The sequence below is a fragment of the Pezoporus flaviventris genome, unplaced genomic scaffold, assembly GCF_033815535.1.
Source record: "Pezoporus flaviventris isolate CSIRO_AGI_PZ_B2104156 unplaced genomic scaffold, CSIRO_AGI_Pfla_v1 ptg000001l, whole genome shotgun sequence".
In the NCBI taxonomy this organism is placed as follows: Eukaryota; Metazoa; Chordata; class Aves; order Psittaciformes; family Psittacidae; genus Pezoporus; species Pezoporus flaviventris.
The window spans coordinates 56,052,878-56,074,353 of record NW_026892549.1 but is presented as its reverse complement, the minus strand read 5'-3'; the positions used below and the strand labels follow the sequence as shown (position 1 = coordinate 56,074,353).

Here is a 21,476-nt window from a genome sequence, read left to right as displayed (position 1 = left end):
TTGAAATTTCAGCTTAGGACTTGCGTTTTATGGATGTTTTCAGTCCTTCTGAAAGTGAAGGGAGCAATCTTTATTACGTTAAAGAAAAAAAAAAACAACAAACAAAAAACCAAACCATCCACCACCTCCCACCCACCCCCCCGAACCTACAGGGAGACAAACACGGGATAGAGGCGTATTGTCTGCATTTTCAGTGGTGGGAAGGTTTTTCGTATGCTCTTATCAGGGGTATTGGGCATACTGTGACTCATTTAATACAGTTTCTCTGTGATACTCATGAACTAGAAGTTGGTAAAAATAAGTATGTCCAGGTTTCTATCAACCCTTGGAGACCTCTGTAGATACTGCTGGCCACTTCTCCCAACATAGGCTGGCCACCTGTGTCTGAATGAGTGTGCATTTTGGTCAGTATAAAAGTCCAAGCCTCATGCGCTGTGAGGGAGGCAGAGCCTCTGCGGGGACGCCCGCTAAGGTTGAGCCTGCCACCTCCCACTGCAATGATGCTTCTCGGAGCTGGTTTGCTATTAGTCTCCACAGGGTCCTTGTGCCACGTTCTGTACATGGGACTGTGTAGTGGGAGTAATAATTGTCTTTTTGTGTTTCAAATACTGTACTTGTGTGAAGTGTGCTTGTGGGATCCCACACGTGTGTGTGTGTGTGTGTTGAGGGCAATCAGTGTTTTGTGTATTGTTGGGTTCATGTAAAAGCTTTTAACGGGTAGCAGTTTAACATTTCGGGCATGAAAGGGTTAATGTAGAAGCACGGCTGCCGGCAGGTATTTATGCTTGCTGCTGAAGCAGGCAGGCGGCTGTAGCTGCTGCCCAGCAGGCCGGCTTTTGAAAAAAAAAAAAAAAAATAAAAAAAATAAAAGGAGCAATGATGCTGCAAATACGCAGTTTAACCTGTCTACTTCTCAAGAACTGAAAACCTGGGGGAGGGGGTATATTTGCGTCCTCCTGCCTACAGGTCCGAGGTCCATGGCGACTGCCTGCCATAAGCTTGACAAGACAAATGGAAAAACCTGATGCCTCACCTACAGGAGCTGACCATGAATACCCCAAGCAGGATGAGACAGAGGAAGAGAAAAAACGAATGACTGCAAAACATCACCTGGGGGCAAATGAAAAATAACATCCTAAATATGTGCGCTTATAAAGTAGCTATTATTAGAGGTTGTGATTTTGTGTATGAAACCACCTGCTAATAAGAAACTACACCTTGTATTGTATAGATTTGTCACTTGTAAAAGAGATGTTAAGAGTATGGAAATTTGCAGTAGCTGCTAGAAAATGCTAAGGCAAAAGCTAGAAAGATTTCAATACAATACTGGATGAAGCAGGTAAAACTCTGCATTGACAACAAGGTGCAAGGACTGAAGCTGACAAAATGCCTGCTACCACAGTCAAGGGCAGACTGGGTTGGCCTCTGTGTTTGCCACCAAGAAGAACCTTTATCTCCGCTGTTGGCTGCAACCCAGCAGGCGTGGAGCGGTGGGTGTCACATGCCATGCCAGACCTTGATGTGAAGGATGGCCTCCCGTTACCAGAGATCCATACAGCAGAAAAAATGGGCAGGCCCAGCAGCTTGTAGTCAGCATATATTGGAGATATGATCTAGGCTAAATCCCCTGCTCAAGTAGAGTCATCCAAACCATATACAAAACAAAAAGGGGGAGATGTGGAGGCAGTGTTCTCACAGGAGAATGGATAATTGGTACATAAACTCTGAAAATCCTGAAAGATACAGCAAGGCCATGAGAGGCCCAAGGAAGCCTAAACAAGCAAGATAAGAAGCAGCTGGATTTCACCGAGTTAATGAGAACTGTGGACTGTTGGCAAGCTTTCGAGGTCAAGTTCCCACACCTGTGCTTAACCAATTATATGCTAGTTGCAAAGGGTCTTCAAGGCACATATATCCAATCATAATATGCCAAATCACTGTAAGTGCATGTAAGAAATAGTACTTAAGGGGTTAAGGCTTTGTAATAATGGGCTTTTTGTCTGATCATATTGATCTCTGACTGAGTCCATGTATATTCTGTGGCACAGACCCACGCTGGGCAGGTGATGACCTGCTCACTGTGGAACCCATCTAGCCGAGTCACCACCTGGCAGAATGAAGGAGCAGAGATGACTTTGCATTCAGCTGACTGCAATCTGATTTCTTGTCTTATTTTAAATCTGATTTCTCGTCTTATTTTAAATCTGATTTCTCTTTGTTTCCTTAAGAGATTAACTGAGTCTCTATGACCAGCCCATGAGTCACAGAATAAACAGGCAGCAACATCTTTTACGTGGAGTGGATTAAGAGCTTCTTCTACGTCAAGTGGCTTAGTCAGCAGCCCACACTATAAATCAGTAAGTGCACAAAGTCCATGGTCTTCGACAGTAGCACTTCCTGCAAACATCTTTTTACTTATCCTGAGGTCACAGTTGCAGCTACAGCCAAGAGAATCTGCTTTCTCCTGTAGCTGTTCCTGGGCTGGCAACCACACAGCTCTGACCTGTCCCAGCTTTTCTGACATTGCTCCATACCACAGTAAGCATGGGTCAAGACTCAGGTCACTGGCTTGAGAGGTTACATGATGCTGCTCCTGGTTATTTAGATGCTGGGGTAGTGGTTTTCTACCACTTCCCCACAGGTTTTTTGCCAGGTGTCATGCCACCACCATGTATCATAGGATTCTAAAATGGTTTGGGTTGGAAGGGACCTTAAAGCTCATCCAGTTTCAACCCCTGCCATGGGCAGGGACACCTTCCACTAGAGCAGGTTGCTCCAAGACCCTGTGTCCAACCTGGCCCTGAACACTGCCACAGCTTCTTTATGCCAGCATCTCACCACCCTCAGAGGGAAGAATATCCAAGTGAATATGTTCACATGGGCCATTGTCACTTGGCGTAAGAACTAATGAGAACTGCTCCATCTATTGCTGTCCAGAAATTCCACTGGCTCTGTCATGGAGCTTGCCACTTGGAAATAACTCTCAAACTCGAAGATAGATGAATGGGCATGGACACAGCTGCTGAACATGCAGCCTTTAGTGAGCATGCACAGGATTTTAAGACGTATTTTGGTGCAACTTCAAAGAGAAAGATTGAGTTACAAACTTCCATTTATGAGAATTTAAGTAATTATTTGAAGCCAAGTAGCTTAAAATGAAGGGGGGTGGAAAAACACATCAAAAGGAGGATGACAAAACCAGACATTATAAAGTACCATAGAATGAGTTTAGGAATCATTGAAAACAAATGCATGTATATTAATCTCTCAAAACAGTTACTCTGGTCACAGAAAGCACCCTAACACCACACTGCAGAGCCACAAGGCACTAACACACCAGGATAATCCTGTTCTAGTGCTTCTGACCCACATGGAAATACACTCATGGCCTTTTCACGTTTTTCTTGGATGTTCCTACCAGGCTCAGGAGGGTGCTCAGCAGCCCATTGCATCAAAGCACTCAGAGGCTGGAAATAACAGCTTGGATTATACATATAATCCACAGGGATGAGGCTGTTCAGATACAAGAGTTTTCTTGCTTGTGCAATCCTGCACCCTGAATTTATCCACACCTCTTCCAGGCTGGAACTGTGAAGCTTTGAGAAAGCACAGTGGAAATTCACAGGGCTCAGGCATACTGGAGGGCTGAGTGCCGGACACTCCAGAGCAATGCATTCTTTAAAAGGTAAAATTGACAAAACACAGTCAGAAGTGTCAGGGAAATGTAAAAAAATAAGGAAAGGAAAAAAAGAGTAGGAAAATTTGGGCCTCCTTACCCGTGATACAGTCTGTGTTCTGTGTCAAGGGGTTCTATCTGCTTCCTTCACTGGCACAAACAAAATTACTCCCATTAGCCCAAAGGAGAGGTGACAGCTAGCTAGGCAAGCGAGAGATGAGTCTGTTCTGCATCACACAAAATCAACAAAATAGTCAAATGGGTTCTTGCTCAACAACTGGCTTCATTTCTTTGTCATTTGCACTAACAGCAAGGATGATGTGATAAAAGAAATCAACTGAATGGGGCACAATTACCATGCAGGGTGCTTGGGAGAAGCCCTTGGCATGAAGCTGGGGAATTTATTTGGTGGATTTGATGGAAAATATCCTAAAAGAAACTGAAATGGCATTTCTGTAGCATTACCTGTCCTAGCTTCTGAAAGGCCCTATCCAGTTATGTTTAGTTTTAAACTAAAGTAAAACATCTTCCTTCAGTAGAGATGCTGGTAACTTGAGACAAGACTTAAGGAACCAAGTGACTCCATAACCCTCCTGCTGCATTTTTGATGCGGCATACACTGTTCACAAGAACAGTTGCAATTTAATATACTCAATACACTTTGAAGCAGGCCAACTGTGACTTGCCGAAACAGGAGAGCTATTTTCATTAAAATATAACTAAAATACCATCCACTGAAATACTCATTTCTCATCTGGTTTGCAAAAACAGAGAGGCTGCAAACACACGGATTCATTTCAAGATGCCGCAACTCTCCCATGTTCTGATACTTGTTAAAGGACACTAATGTTAAACTTATTTTGGGTGGTGTAACACTTGTCCATTTATGGTTTTGAGCAAAAAAGAATAAATCTTACAATCTTTGTCAAAAAGGACAAAGAAGAAGGAATAGGATAAAATAGAAATAAAAGCACTAGTGTTGGAAACTAAATATCTAATGATAATGAAAGTATTTAAATTAAAATAATTTTAAAGTTTTATTTTCTATGTGCCCATCATTATTTTTTTTAAACTGGAACAATTTTTCTCCCTATAAAATGATCCAAATCTAAATCTATCCATGCAAAAAGTATGTATCTTTTGATATCACAGAATCATGGAATTGCTTGTGTTGGAACAGACCTTAAAGCTCATTTAGTTCCAATCCCCTGCCATGGGCAGGGACACCTTCCACTAGAGCAGGTTGCTCCAAGCCCCATCCAGCCTGGCCCTGAACACTGCCAGGGATGAGGCAAAAGATGTATATCATCAGAGGAAGTCATCCAAATATAACTAATACATTTATTGCATTGTTTTACTAATGCTTTACTAGTCTCAGGAGAAGGGGGATGAAAAAGCATTCCTCTGCTATTTCCTAGTGATATAAACACAAACCAAAGCTGTCATGACTTGAAGTGGCTGGAAATGGTACATCATGATTTCACCTTGCCTCTGAACCCAGCAAAAGGTCTGATACCAAGTGCAGGTGAAGAACCAGAGTTTTAACACTGGAGCTAAAGCCACCCCCATGCTACATCTAAGCAGTGAAATGAGCAAATCAAGAACCTGCCCATTCACTACAGATACCATGCAACCCTCCTTGTTCAGCAATAAAAAGCAATAACAAAGAAAGCAATTGTTCCATGTCTCACCTCGCTATCTTGTCACTGCAGGACATGGTAAGTAGTCTTTCTCCTTGCAGTACACCATCCCATGTCTGGATGGTGGTAGTGGAGCGCACAGGGATGGTCCCTTCCCCAGATTCTATCTTTGTCCGTAGCTGTCCTCTTGCTTTGCGGTTTGGGTGCCTGTCCCCTTGATCTAAATGATAAAAAAAATCACTTACAATCAGGTGAGGAACATTCTCAGAGTGTTTTACAGACAGCATTACAATAACAGGAGTCAATTAAAGGAATTTGCCTGCTGGCTTGCATAAGAATTTCTATTTCTCCTTGAAAATGAGCTACAGCATCAGACACCTCTCACAAATACAGTCTTCTAAAACACACTTACAATGAACCCAAGCTTTCCACAAAGGAGCAATACAAGCAGGGAGCTCTTCAGTTCTGTTCTGCGTATTATAGCGTTAGAACAAAGTTAACAGACAGCTCAAGAAAGGGGCAGGCAGAAAACCACTGTTAAAAGCTGGAAACAGTGAAAAGGTTTGGTTAGTTCTGTACAAATACTTGCTGACTCACTGGCATATCACGGCTGGCTTTCAGCCTCTTCAAGACCACATGGTGGATCAGTCTACACTGCACTTCTATCACACAGGAAGAACAGCTCAGATTTTGTTTGGAAGAGATCTTTGTCTAAACACACATCTATGCTAAAAGGAAAGAAGACACCTAAATTTTAACTGTACCACTTGGACATGCTCAAAGAATACTTTAACCCTCCTTGCTGGAGCAGGACTGCTGTCATACCCTCTTGTGCTGCTTCATGTGGGGAGAAAATCCTCGCGTCGCCACAAGGAGATGTGCTGATATAGAGATGGAACTGCACATTCTCCTTCAGCTTAAATCCACCTCGCTCCGACTTGATAAAAATGGATTTTTGTTGATCTTCTTTATTGCTGAAAGGGAGAACAAAGCCAGAGTCAGAACTGACATGAACATGTAAAGAACCATAAGCTGGGCAGTCTTAACAGGCATTAAAACAACCACAGGGTGTCTGGAAATTCTGTAGTATAAAGCTAACAGTTACTACAATTAACAAAGTGAAAAAAGACCACTGTGACAGGAAATACAGAGCCCTTGACACCCCTAGATGTCAATGCACAAGGCACAAGCTTTCAGGCACTTAACAGCAAATAAAACATTACCACCCATTAGCTCACTTGAGGTTGTTTTGATCTGTATATTTTGAGCTTCCAAACTGATTCCCAATGATGTTTTCGGTCCTCCCATCTCATGATTGACAGCTAACTGAATACGTGTTTTGTTTAAGTCAAACCTTAGGGCAAAGAGCCTGAGTTCTAAATGAAGCATCCTAATGCAATAGAACAAATGGTTCACATTGAAATGTTCATAGATGTTTCCCACAGACACCTTTCCAGTTCCATGTGATCAGCTCAGCTTCCTTTTCCCTCCAGCTCACCTTAGATAAAGCTCAAGTTGTGTATAGAGAAATTTAAGCAGGCACCGGCGAGATATAATCTCTGCATGGCAGTCATTTAATGCAAGACCACGATCACTCATGTATTCACCATTGATGCATTTTGTTCCTGTAGAAACACTTATTACCAGGGCATCTTTCACATCTGTACCTGCAAAATAAAGTTTCAGGAAGAAGATGCAACTAAAATCACAACTAATCCAACAAATCATCTTAGTGCAGAACCTAAACTAGTTAGAACTAGAAAATGTGATGGAAAAAAGTTCAGGAAGAGTTATTAAAGCCTGGGCTACGAAGATGGTGCTTTAATCCTGAGCCCCAGCTAGCTTCCAGCTTTAATCCTGAGCCCCAGCCTCCTTGCCACCTCTGCAGATATTCACAGTGACTTTAGATATCTGAAAGTCACCGATTTATTAAAACAGAAATATGTTATGGAAGGGTATTAAACCAACAACAGGAAAGGTAAAAATAGGAAATGAAGATGTTTAAATGATTAAAACACTGTAAAGCTTAGCAGCAGTGTAATGCTTCTAGAAGTGTAGTTCTTGGTATTAAAACATTCCATACTATAGGAGTCCAATACATTCCATGCAACAGGAGCCCAGAGAAAAGAAGAGCGGATGTCCCAGGGCAGTGCTGGAGTCACCATCCCTGCAAGTGTTCACACACCATGTACACGAGGCTCTCAGTGCCATGAGTTAGTGGTGGCCTCGGCAGTGATGGAGAATGGTTGGACTGGATGAGCTTAAAGGTCTTCTCCAACCTGGTTGATTCTATGATTCTATGTTGAAGGTTACAGTGTTTGTCTACCCATGAGTCTTCTTGCCCTCCTTATGTTTTCTCTCCATGCCCCAGGAGAGAGCAGCAAGCAAGAGACTGGTGGTTTGACTGCTGGCCAGGATCAGCTCACCATGGATGTCTTACGATAGAGTTATCTACCCTAACACAGCACCCCCAGATTCCTCTGCTCTGGAGGAGGCCCCTACAAACACCCCTGCAGGAGGAAAGGGCTGGCATTGCTCAAATCACCACGGGAAGGCTGTATAGTTATCACTATCCATCTGACTCACACAACTAATAGGAACAGGCTGAGACCTTAGGAGCTCCAGGGAGACCTTAAAGCAGCTCCCAATGCCTAAAGGGAATACAGGAAACCTGGAGAGAGGCTTTGGACAAGGGCCTGTAGGGACAGGACAAGGGGAATGGCTTTAACCTGACAGAACAGGGGAGATTGAGATGAGCTCTTAGGCAGAAGCTCTTCCTGTGAGGATGCTGAGGCGCTGGCACAGGGTGCCCAGAGAAGCTGTGGCTGCCCCATCCCTGGCAGCGTTCAAGGCCAGGTTGGACACAGGGGGTTGGAGCAACCTGCTCTAGTGGAAGGTGTCCCTGCCCATGGCAAGGGGTTGGAACTGGATGAGCTTTAAGGTTTTTTCCAACCCAAACCAGGCTGGGATTCAATGATGTTTCACGACGGGCCCAAAATGAATGTCCCATAAAGGGTTCAGATGGACTGAAGAACAAAAGCAATCTTAGTGTGAGGAAAATTCAGCAACCAGGTGGTTGCAGATCAGCTTCAGGCAGAACTTCACTAGCAGATCTCATGCCTGCAGTGAGAACTACAACATTCCTACTGCTTGTACATGCATAATGGTGTCAGCTGCCAAAATGTAAGCTGCTTTTTCAGATGTTTTGACTAAAATGACTGAGACAGAAAGCACTAAGAATAAAACACAGCAAGAATAACTCTAACAAAGTGCAAAACCTTGGGAAGCAAGCATCATTTCTTACTTGAGATGTCAAAACCCAAGAATACCGTCTGTGTGACCACTACGGTACAATTCATCTTAGATTTACTGTCAGGTCTTAAATGATACATGTATTTCATAGACCGTAAGTTTTCTTACATGTCTGAATAAGGCATAAGATAGTATTTGCAGCTCTAATTTTCCTGTAATTAACTTCAGCTAAGATTTAATTGCTCTATTTAGGGCACCTTGAAGATTAAACTGGGAAAATGTATTTCAATACTGGTTGATTGGCAAAAAGGGAGTTTCCTAGAATGCAAACAGAGCTCTCTTATTTAAGCAGGTAAAATAGGACCTTTTCTTTACCTGTTGTCATGACAATTCCAGCAAGGACTTTTCTACGTGCATGTGGAGACGTGAAATTTTCCGTCAAATCACTGAATTTATCTACAACCAAGCGTGCAACAGCGTCAGCTAAAACCTGTGGGATCACACAGATAATGCACATTAGACAATTAAACAAATACCATAAACATCACAGCAGCGTTAGGCCACAGATTTGCACTTTTCATTGATCTGACACAAGAAATCAAAGGAGTTTTTATTGTTCTCTTTGAAAACATCATGGAGGCATCAGCAGGACGTCAAGGATGTGATTTTCAGGCATCCTGAGCACTCGTAGCTCTTCCACATCGATTAAAATAGGATCAGACAGCCCTAAGCCAAGCATCAAAGCACCTAATGCTCATATTGTCATGAACATTTGAGGCTGAGGAGAACAACTGGACAGACAGATAAGTCTCTACTTTCATGCTCAAACCTCAAAATGCATCATTTCAGTTTCCTCAACATTCAACCTGACAAGAAATTTGAAGTGCAAAACCCAGGCTCCGTAACCCAACATTGTAAACCTTTGATAACGATCAAATCCATTACCCATTATAAAAATAGGAACAAGTCCGTTTTCCACACTGGTTCAACATTTTCTCTTTCTCATTTTTACAAGATATACATAAATCTAGGAATAGAAAATGTCATCATATAACCCCATATAAGCTACCTCAGCATGAGGAAGGATTTATCTCTTTCACCTTCAGGAAAACTTGAACTACAACAGCCACAGCCTTGTTGTACCTTGCAAGCAATGTGGATCAGGCTGTATGAGGGCCAACTCCTAACAGTAAGGAGCGCGTGAAAACACCTGTCCTGCTCTCATTGAACAACGGTTCAGTTCAACACTGCAGCTCATCTCACCCATTGTTTTTAAGGAAGCTGGAACTACAACAGCTAGAGAAGATGAGTCAAAACTCAAATCCTTGAGTTTTCACGTGAAAAGAAACTGAAACCCACGGCAATCTATGCTAGCACAGCTGGTTGTTCCCAAGGGAGCTGCTGAGGAAGGCAAGTTACATGCTAGATGGAATCACTTTGTGATTCTGTGATCCTTCCAGGTCACCAAACATGAGTAAATCACTACACAGATCCTCAACCTACCCAGCCAAATGGAGGCTGACCTACACCATGCAATCGCCCATTCCCTGGGGGAACCAGGGCTGCCTTCAATAGGTTCGCATCAAGAGGTGAGAACTGAAAGCGCATACAAGGTGGACACATTAGCATTTCCCAAAATGATCATTTTTTTCACACAGGAAACTGTGGTGTTGGTATACAAGTGAGAACACAGTGAGTCCCTCTGGGAAGATGTAAGCTGGAACAGAAGGACGGGATGGGGCTGCAGCTCAAGCAGCGTGGAACTAAGCTGCTGGCAAGGAAACCAAGAACCGCTTGAATGAACACAAAGCCAGACACTGGGGAGGCTGATAAGAAAGGACTAAGCACAACTCAAGCGAGACACAATGACCACTAGAGATTCAAACAATACAGAAGGAACTGTAGGTGCAGCAGGAAGAAAATCACTGCCAGAAAATAGGCAGACATAGTGAAGATTTCTCTTTTTCTCTTTGCAACTCAAGTTGCATGACAACAGAGGGGTGGTGAGGAATAAACACTATTAAATGTCTACAGATTTACTTACTAAGGTTTTAGTCCTTTATAAGAATGCTCACATGCTAAATTAGAAGCATTACCCTTTTCTCCCTGTTACATTAACATACTTAAGAGTCCTTAAGAGCATGGAAGAGATGGGAATAAGGCAGGACGAACACACCACTGCAGCATGAGCAATGAGACTTTCTGGCATAAAATGATGTCCTTGCTGTCCCCATCTCAAAATCAAGGACTTGAAGCTGTCTTCACATCAAGCCCAGAGCACTTACTGGCTTGGGTAGGGAACTTTAACTTCTCATTCTGACTTGACTCCCTTTCACATAAATAAACATTAACTGGAACAGCAATGGAGCTCGTGTCTCACCTTCCCAGTGAGTGCCCTAACATCTAACACGCAGCTTCTCTACCCCCACTCCTGCATTACATCATTATTCAAAGTTGGGCAATGCCAAAAAGGAAAGACCTAAAATAGCTGACACTCTGCTCATTAAGGCACGTGTGCTCAAAGCTACTTTGGGTGCACTTTTCCTTTCTCTGATGAAGTCACAGTGAATCCACAGACTGACTTTGGTTAATACATATCTTGCAGCAACGGTGTTGTAGAACCCCCATGACCACCCATGCTTTAAAAGATTCTGAAGCTCATGAAGTCCAGGTCTGTCTGGAGCTGAAGGAAGACCTCAGCAGGCCACAGGGACCACCCTGGATGAATGCTGGTGATTATCTATGTGGTGGAACCAAAGGCAGCTTGCTTTGCAGAGGCTGGTTTTAAAAGTATTAAACCATGGGATCAGCACCTCAATAATCAACACTGCAGACCATAAAGTTACACCTATGCCCATTTTATAAACTGATTCCTCATGTCAGCTGCCCTTCTGCTCCATTTGAGAGCTTGCATTCCATTCTCTCCAGAGTGCCTGCAGCTGTCGGGAGGTGTGGGATCACCGATGTACATTTCAGCAGATACTCACCATCACGACTGGAGTAGGGACCATCTATCCTCTCAACTCTGCTCTACTGATTTCTCTCATGAGGCACCACAAAGTAACACACCAGCTACAGGCCAGTTTTGAACCTGCAACCCAGGCAGTCAATTCCAACATCTCCATCGGCACAACCACACTGTATTGTACAATCAGGCTGGTTTGCGTTGGAAAGGACCTTAAAGCTCATCTAGCTCCAACCCGCCTCCACAGGCAGGGACACCTTCCACTTTTATTATTTCCACTAAACATTTATTATTTGGATTTAAATATATATATAAATATATACGTATAAATAAATATAAATCTGAAAACATCACACATTTAAAACCCTTATTAATCATTAAAATAACCCATAACATAATCCTTATTAATCATTAACTATCATTAATTATGGCTAGGTTGGACAAGGCCTTGGGTAACATGGTCTAGTGGAAGGTGTCCTTGCCCATGGCAGGGGGTAGGAACTGCATGATCTTAAGGTCCTTTCCAACCCAAACTAGTCTGTAATTCTGCGATTAATACATACCAGACCAAAATCACTAATATGCACCAGACCTCATATCATTCCAGTAGCTTGACAGCTAATTATACTTAAAAGCAGTGTGATCCAACACAGTGAAGTGCGGGAAGGATGAAGACATCCTGATGACAAGCTCCTCAAAAGCCTCTCAATAAATAACTGACTGGGAATCAGGTCTGTACAAGGCAGTACCAGCAGCCTTCCCACCCAGTGTATTGCTGGCATTACTCCTAAAGCCCACTGGGTTCTCCTCCACCCTGGAGCAGCCTTTGTCAGTGCACACCTACAAGAGGTGAAAAACAAGTATCCCTGAGCATGCCTCGTTGTACACAATCTGGATATCAAAATCAATGTAGGAGAGCTGGAAAAAAAAATGAGATTTGTGCTTGCATGTGTTGCTTTTTTGTTATTTAGAACTGTACTCGAGGCTCAAATGCTCTGAGCATCCCACAAGCTCTACCTGGGACTCAGTCAAAACCTGGCAATCGCAAGGAGCTCAAAAACCCAGCACTGACAGCAGTTCATGGAAATCCCTGAGAGAAAAGAGGCAGTTTAAGCCATTCTACATCAGGCAGAGAAACAACTTTACCCTCTTAGAATGACTCCTCTTTCAGGTCTCACTTTCTCCTCTTTCCCACTTCTCTATTCTGGTTCCAATTTTCACTGTTTTACTGATTCAAGAACCAATAACACATAAATTACTGGCAGTGAATTTTTTAGGGGTCTGGGGCCAAATCTGCCTTTCAAGGCACAGCAGAGAATGCAGGCTGAAATGACTGGATCTACTGAGGAAATCGTGACTACCTGAAATAGCATGCTCCTAGATTTGAAAATGAAGGAAACATCCATCAATAATGCATTAATTTTGCACTATTAAAAAAGAAAGCATCCATGGATGCTTAGGAATTCCTAAATTATGCATGTGGTCCATGCATTTTGAGAAAAGAACATACTTTAAATAGTCACAACATCTACTTACACTCTTCAACCCCACATTATCAAGTCAGATCACTATCTCACCATTTTCATGAAATCTAAACCAATGCTTTTTGAGATAGGAAAGGTCAAAGCCTTGACATTCTCATAATAAATACACAGAATGTTACAAAAGTCAAAGGCGAGTATTTGAATTTAGACAGGCATATAATATCATCAAAAAGACCCAAGAGACAAGTAGAAAGAGGGCAGCTGAACAAACATTACTATAGTTTGATAGGGAGAAACACAAGCAAGCAAATAAGGGAGAACTTTTGTTCACTAAAAAAAAAATGAAATTTGCTCCATTCAAGTCACTTTAAATGTCTGGGATGTTTGGTACCTTCCCTAGCTCAGCAACTATTTGTTTTAAGCTATTTCTCATCAATATTTACTTGTCTAGGTAACTTGGATATACTTATTAACTAACTAGGTTAGAGTGCAATCCCTTAGATGATAACTACCTAACCATGAGTCTTGGATACATGCACTGCAAATGTGTCATTTATTTAGACCCTTGAAACATGTGCCAACTGCCTCAGTCTGTCCTTGACTTCCATTATTCACCTCTGTTCATGCCAACAGCTTCAGTCTGCAGAAGAGAATGATTTTCTTCTCTGCTAAAAACTATTGCATCAAATGATAGTTTTACCCAAAGCAGCATTTCTGACTTGAACTCCTTCAAAGCCTTGCTGCCCATGATGAGCAAGATGTGATTCAAGTTTTCCTCAGCATAAACTATAATCCAAGCTGGCACTGCATTGGGCTTGGTGCTCTCTTATGTGACATGATCAAGGCTGAAAGCATTAGCAAGTCTCCTCTTTGTCCCCACAGAACAGAAAGAGCTCATTCAACTGTCAGAAGTCATAAGCAGATAAATCACCTAATACATACATACATAGAATTATAGAATAGTTTGTGTTGGAAAGGACCTTGAAGCTCCTTCAGTTCCACCCCTCTGCCATGGGCAGGGACACCTTCCACTAAGTGAGGTTGCTTCAAGCGCCGTCCAACCTGGCCTTGAACACTGCCAGGGATGGAGCATTTACTGCTTCTTTGGTCACCCTGTGCCACTGCCTCACCACCCTCACAGGGAAGAGCTTCTGCCTTATCTCCAACCTGAACTTCCCCTGTTTCAGTTTGAACCCATTACCCCTTGTCCTATCACTACAGTCCCTGATGAAGAGTCCCTCTCCAGCATCCTTGTAGCCCCCTTCAGACACTGGAAGCTGCTTTGAGGTCTCCATGCAGCTTCTCTTCTCCAGGCTGAACAGCCCCAATTTTCTCAGCCTGTCTTCATATGGGAGGTATATATACACATACATCTATATATGTATAACATATATATGGATGTGTGGGTATATATATGTATATAGATGTGTATATATATATATATATATGCAGACACATGCCCACACATCTACAGAAGCAGAATAAACAGCAGAAATGCTGTTCAAGCTGACTCAATACTCATGACTTAGCTACTCTTGGCCATTACCCAAAGACATCAACAAAACACAAAGGGCTTCTCACCTGTGGCAAGTGTAACTGGAGCCCTTCGCTAGGAATGGGCTGTCGAGATGGGGTCTGGTCCAGCTGCATGTTAAACAAGGATGCGAGGGCCGACTGAGCGGCACGAGCTTTTGCCAGCTTTTTATTCCTTCCTGAGCCTTCAAAAGTCTGCCCATCCACCGCCACGGCCATCACAAAGTTTTTGGCATGGCTCTCCCCGCTCTCCGAGAGGAACTCATACTTCAGCCCTGGCCGCAGCTCATTCAGGATCATGACAGGGTTCTTCCCACTGGCCGAGGGGTAAGGTGATGGTGCAGGGAGAGGCGACTGGGAAAGGCTGCTGGCTACGGCAGACGATGGCAAACCATAGTCCCCGCTAGAGCTAAAGGACCCATCCCCGTTGGACCCCAGGTAAAAGGAAGCATCGGAAGGGACTGGCGTTTCAAACCCATTGAAAAGGGTGTCGGGGAAGTCCGCTTGGTCGGAGGTGAAATCCGTGTTGACTGACAGAGTCCTCCCCATTGCCAGGTGGGCTTCCGAAGCGTTTGGGAACTGGACAAAAGACCGGAGAGCCTTTTCGGCAGCATGAAGCTTGGCTTTCTTCTTTGTTGGACCAGACCCCTCAAATACCTGCCCATTGACTTCAACCGCCATCACAAACATGGGGGCATGAACTGGGCCCGTCTGGGAAAGGAGTTTGTACTGTAAACCAGGTTTAATCTCATTAAGCTGCATCAGGGCGTTCTTTGGTAGAATGGGGCCTGGTGTTTTCTTCCTCTTCTTCAGGCGAAATTTGGAGTGGCCATTGCTGCCCTCCTCCAAAGGACGTTTTCTGCTGCTGCTGCCACCACCGTTGGAGAGCTGTGTCCCCTCCCCGGCACCTTGACCACTGCCCTCCTTGGGGGGAACGTTGTCCACGTTGCGGTTTTCTTTAACGTCGGTGCTGCTCGAACCTGTGGTGCCCAGAAAGAGTAACTTACAATGCCTTCGGTGCAGGATCTTGTAAATGCAAAATTTATAGATTCCTTTATCTCTCTTTGTAACTGGTTAAGTGATGTGTGCTCACAGGTTAAAGCTTCGCAACACAATCAGACACGATAACAATGCAAGAAAACATTGGTAACTCAAGAAATAACACACTCAAGATTGATTCTCAAACTACGCATTTGATATGATCAGATAGCAAAAAGCACTGCAGCTGTTTTGCTGGTGTTCTGCATTTAAATCATGCTGGAACAAAACTTTCACTGACAAGTTGTGTTTGGCCTGAAAAGTGCTTTAAACCAGAAATATAAATTATAGTAGCATTCACCTATAAAACAAAGAACCACTAGTAAACTAAAAGCTGAATGCTTAAGACCACGAGATGGATATTTGGTTTTACTTTATCCTGATTTTATTCATGGCACATTTTTCTTAGTGATTTTAGTTGCTCAAATTGAAAAATGACATAAATAAAACCTCAGCCATGAAGAATCAGGCAGCTCTTTGGTAGGCACCATGGCTGGAAAGTGTTTGAATGCTTTTGGTTCTCCTTAACTACTCTGTATTTTCTGAATTTAATTGGTTTTACATCTTTCCTAAATGTTCATTTCACCTCACCCCCTTTGCTCAGGAATGTCAGCTGCCCACTGTGCCAGCATCACCACAAGGCTACTTTATATATTACTTCATATATATATATATTACTTCATGTATTTCCATACAGCCTTTTATTAAGAAGCCTTGTATTTGTCATTTACAAGCTATTTTGTACTTCCTTGCAAAGGACAAAGGCTGCTGTCACAGTTACAAACACCATGATAAGGAACCTCTCTTAAGACCACACAGAATACAACACGTGTGACAAAAGCTGAGCAATCCCAGCGATATTTTAATGTAGGGTGGGATTGTAATATTAACTTAATGAATTATTTTCTAAAGCAGAACACTGGTGGTGTTGTTCGTCAGACATATGTTTAAAAAATTCTAGCTGCTAGAACTGCAAGGACCTCATTTTCACCCTGTTAAAGAAAATAAGGAGATGATTTGTGCTTATGTTGGCATTTGTGAATGGAAAGGCAAATTTAGTAGGTCAAATATTTCTAACTGTTCTGTTCCAAAACTTCAAACTCTTTATATTACCTCTACACTGTAACTAGATGCTAAGTATGAATTGAGGCGAGAGCAAACTCAAGTGGAGGCTCTCAATCACAGCAACAAATTGCAGCCGCACTTGAAGCCGTCCCTATGAAGCCCCTACCATGCACACATCACTTCGCCCAGATTACAAAGCTGATGGAATGGTTACTAAATTTTCATTTATAACATCCTCCAGCAAAAGCTCGATAGGTTACTCCTTTCGGTGCTCAAAGAGAAAAGAAGGAGAAGAAGAAGAAAGAGATCAAAAGAAAAAGCCAGAGCAGGAACGTATTTTGTTAAATCACAACAGCACAACAAATGGTACAGTACTGAACGGTGAATTCTAGTCAATTTAAGTCAGTCAAGAGTAAAACACTCAATGTTCTGAAGCATTTCATTGCTAGAAAGCTGCTGAATTTAATGAGTATCTCTTGTAACATTCATCCACAAATTATATTGCCTGCAGAATGTGTACTAGAGGGCCACAACTGTCAATACACAGTGTTCAAGTATATATATTCTTTATATATACACATATATATATGGTGAAGGAATCTAAGAAAAATAGAGTGACATTTTAAATTTTCCTTGCAGTGAGTTTCTTATCTGAAGCTGTCATCTCCAAAAATTATATCTTATCTAAACTACCATTTGTGGAACATTGCTCTTACTCGTGGGAACTAGTGCCATCAACCAATACGACTTTTAGACTAAACAGTAGTAATTTAGTTAAAACTAAATCTGGTTTTATCTTTCTTTTTATATGAAAACTCCTACAAGTGCCTGTGGAAACCGTAAGAGGAAAATATGAGTTGAACATCTCCAGCTGAATGTTACAAAAACCCCGTAACAACTCCCCCGAACTTTTTCATGGAAGTACAGCAGCTGGAGGAACTCCTTAATCCATCTCCTAACACAGGTAGGGGAAGTGATGCCCTGACAGGGAGAGGGGACTTGAAGGAAGCAAGAAAGAAACTTGCATGCTTACCTTGTCTCAATATGAAGGAAGGGAAGAAAACTACTTGCCTGAGAGCTACTAGGCTTGTCAGCTTTGAGAACCTGCAGGGTGGGAGAAACTAGGAGAGAAAGCAAGCAGGGAGCTAGCAGCCCAAGTCAAAGCAGAGACCGTGAAAGTGAGCAAGTTTCTATACTATGCAGGTGATCCACATCCAAGCCTTGAATGTGATGGGAAGGAAAAGCACCTGGGTTTGTTTCAACCCACAGAGCCACTGGACTGCAAAAAAGAGAAACTCCTTTGCAGGCTGAGAGTGAAGATGTGCTTTTGGACCTTTCCTTTAGCCTGTTCTGCCCAGCAGCGGTGAGGTCCTTAGGGCTGGAGAAGATCCGACAGGTTAGTCAAAAAAGAAGATTAGCTATCACCACAATGTTAGAGGAGTCGTCTCCTTTAATCTTGTCCATATTCAGAAATGGAGTAACTCCTGCAGCCCAGCCTCTCCCTGCTGTCCAGAAACAGCTCTCCCTTTGCCCCAGGCATCTCACCCTGTTAGAGAAGCTAAGAACAGCCCTACTAGCTCATTCTTGCCTGTGACAGGACCACCAGCAGACCCTAAGAGAGGGTATCAAAGCAGAGCAAGGTCACAGCAGCCCTTCCCCAGGACAAGCCACAGCTCTGGGTTGTCTCAGAGAGCAAGGCAGGGAGCCACAAATGGGGTTTTGTCCCCCAGAGATTTGTCTATCTACCTCTCAAGACCCCATAAAACCCTTGGTATCCACAGTATCCCAGGCAATGCATTACACATTGCATGAAAATATCTCCCATTGCTGGCTTTGAATCCCCACCTTCTAGTCTCACTTAACACATTTATTGGATTTTCTTTGCTGTTTTGTCAGTTTGATGATTCTAATATCAAATAACCCATCCTGCACATGATTTTACAGCGGTCTCCAACCTTGTCATCCCTCCTCTACACTGGAGGCCTTGTCCAGAGGTCATCCTCTTCTCAGCAGACCCATTGCTGGATGTTCTGTACCTTTACTCTTCATGCTCTATTCTGCATTCTTCTTCATTGTGGTAATATGCTGGTTTAGAGACCATAAGACTTTGGGGAGTCTCTTACTCATTGCAAGGAGCATGAAGGAAGGCATCTCCATTCCCTGAAAGCTCTGGCTGATTCAGGATCCCATCATAGCTCAAGCTGAGAGCATCAGTACTCAAAAGGAGCAAAATCAGGTTGCTGTAAATCAGAGGTCATGGCAGATGCAGACCACCACTCCGTACACGTTCCAAAAAACAGCTTAGACCATTTTGAAGTCTCTTGGTCTGATTCAGAGACCAGTGTTAAGCTTTGTGCTGGCAGCATCACAACTAAACTAAGGCAGGAAAATGAGAAATTTGAATGTTAAAACACTCTTGGAAAGGATAAAGCAGAGGAGAACACTGGAAGGAGAAAAGAAATTCCCATCTGAATATGGGAATATGTCTGCTCTTCATTACCTTTTTTCTTTTATCATCTCGAACTTTTATTGGGGTTGACAAGTGACCATATGTTAACATCATACATCTGGCCTCAGAAAGTTTACACGGTCTTGGTGGATCTCCTCGCCTACCCTAAACCAGGTTTAAAACCAGCCTAATCCTAGATTTGAAATATACTGTCAAGTCTATGTGTTTTCCAGTCTTTAAGGAAGTTTTCAAGGAGTGAATGCTTTAGAGAGCCCTCTGAGGTCCACCGTGGCTGCTGTGTATTCAATACTTCAAATACAGATATTAGCACTTGATAATGGGATCTTGTTTTCTTAAACATTACTACTACCCATGATTGAAGAATAAGGCATTTTTCATAAGACTGGCTTATATTCCAGTCACTCAAAACAGTCTGACTGATGTCTGGGGAAGAAGCCTTAGTAAAAATCATAGCTGACAGAATCACAGGACAACAACGTCAGTGGAAGTCCTGACCCTGCAATCTTGTTTGAGAGGCTGACAAACCCGTGAGCCTTTCAAGAAGGAAAGAGGCACAGGAAGTTTTCATGCCGCTAAAGAATGAAATCTTCCATCTGAGTGCATTGGGTTATTTCTGGGTTTACTCCCTGTAATTAAATACTGTCTAATTAAGATGGTTTATCCATGGGGGAACTTACCTGCTTGCTGAGAGACAAGACTCTCCCTGCTTTGTCTGATCTGGAGCACACTTAATTAAATGGAGATTACTCTTAGCTGAACTGAAAGATGTTTCTACCTACCCCTTACACTGCTGCTCTCATTTACTGCCTGGGGAAATTCCAAATAGAGTCATTTTTGCATAAACAACAGGCAGAAAAATACCCCATGTGATCTCTTCTAAGCATCCTTTTAGAAAAAGATGGAAAATGATCACAGTGAAAGGTCAGGACAGCCACATGCTAGTGGCCCAAATGTCCTCCAAAGTGCCCCACTGCTCCCTTGCCTGTAATAATCAATAAGGATAGGCCACCACAGCATGAATTTACACCTGACAAAACAGTTATTTCTAGTGATTTGACACTGAAATCATAGACAGACGGCTTCTGGCACAAGCTCCTGGGGTGTTCAGAGTGACATGAACTCCATGCAAAGCAACAGAAAAATCTAATCAAAGCATTCTAAAGAACCATCTTTCCCAACTCTCTTCTAACATCTTCTCTATGTTCAAAGGATAAAGGAGGAAGACCTTAAAAACTGAAGTCTGACACACTGCATTTTATCCAGGAAAAACAGAATCATGGAATCATAAAATGGTTTTAGAAGGGGCCTTAAAGCTCATCCAGTTCCAACCCCTGCCATGGGCAGGGACACCTTCCACTAGAGCAGGCTGCTCCAAGCCCCGTCCAACCTGGCCTTGAACACTGCCAGGGATGGAGCAGCAGAGCTCCCTGGCCTCCTCTGGACTCACTCCAGCAGCTCCACGTCCCTCTTGTGCTGTTGCCCCAGAGCTGGATCAGGACTGCAGGGGGGTCGTCACTGTCTTACAGTTTAGCTGAACCAAGATTTCAGCTAATTCTGGTTTCTGCAGAGCAATTCTATTTACACAACTGCAGGCTAGAAATACTGCCTATACCTACTTTCCTCTCCCGTACCTCCCCAAAGAGGAGTTACATAAAATAATAACAAATTAATAGCCAACTTTTGATATCAAACTTCTTAATCTTCAGAGACAGAAAAATACAGAATTATTAATTTTTTTAAAGGATCTCTGCACAAATCAAGGTGAAGAACTCAGTGATTTCACCTTTGATTTCTCACCCCCAAATCTGATGATTTAACATTTCAAAGTCATTATGTTCGTGTGGGCACAGAGATGCAGGAAAATCTTCTTGCACCTTCTATTGACTGGGCTCATCCAAGTAGCCATTGTAGCTCCCTTTCAAAACCATGGCACAGATGACAACTCGGAACATATTTCTGGGAGACAACAGTGGTTGGGAGACAGCAATGCATGTCCCAAACCTCTGGCTCCCAGTTCCATGAACCCAGCCTCCTGGTAAGACAAAAGGTTCAGTGAATGCTTTCCCATAGGGATGCACACCAAAAAAAAAACAATCCAAAAGCAGACAAAAATTGATTATTTTGCTTACAGAATGCCCCTGTAAAGTGATGTTTTCTCCAGCTTAGAAAGGAGCTTTTATTCATGCTCAGATACACTCCTTATTGAGATAAGGGGATGTTTTATATTAAAAAGCCTCTTATGTGAATTACTGAATTCCATCTCTTGCATTTCATGAAGTCCTCCTTAGGGAGACCACTTTTAGAAATAGCTAAAGTAATGAAGTAATTTCTTTAACAGCAAGGAAAAGAAAGT

The 21,476-nt window shown here is 42.8% G+C and overlaps 1 protein-coding gene across 3 annotated transcripts in view; it reads right to left on the bottom strand.

The window, feature by feature from the left end:
• The window catches only part of ADARB1 (adenosine deaminase RNA specific B1), a 66,004-nt gene that overhangs the window by 17,820 nt on the left and 26,708 nt on the right, over positions 1–21,476 (bottom strand). For 2 of the 3 annotated variants that reach the window (XM_061458800.1, XM_061458792.1), the window contains 5 exons: positions 14,599–15,530; positions 8,944–9,058; positions 6,815–6,983; positions 6,142–6,290; positions 5,368–5,536 (listed from right to left, as the gene is read on the bottom strand). In XM_061458800.1, coding sequence (XP_061314784.1) covers positions 5,368–5,536; positions 6,142–6,290; positions 6,815–6,983; positions 8,944–9,058; positions 14,599–15,530 — 1,534 coding nt within the window. Of the gene's footprint in view, positions 1–3,776; positions 3,904–5,367; positions 5,537–6,141; positions 6,291–6,814; positions 6,984–8,943; positions 9,059–14,598; positions 15,531–21,476 lie in introns of all 3 variants that reach the window. The other variant, XM_061458810.1, reaches the window with a different exon arrangement.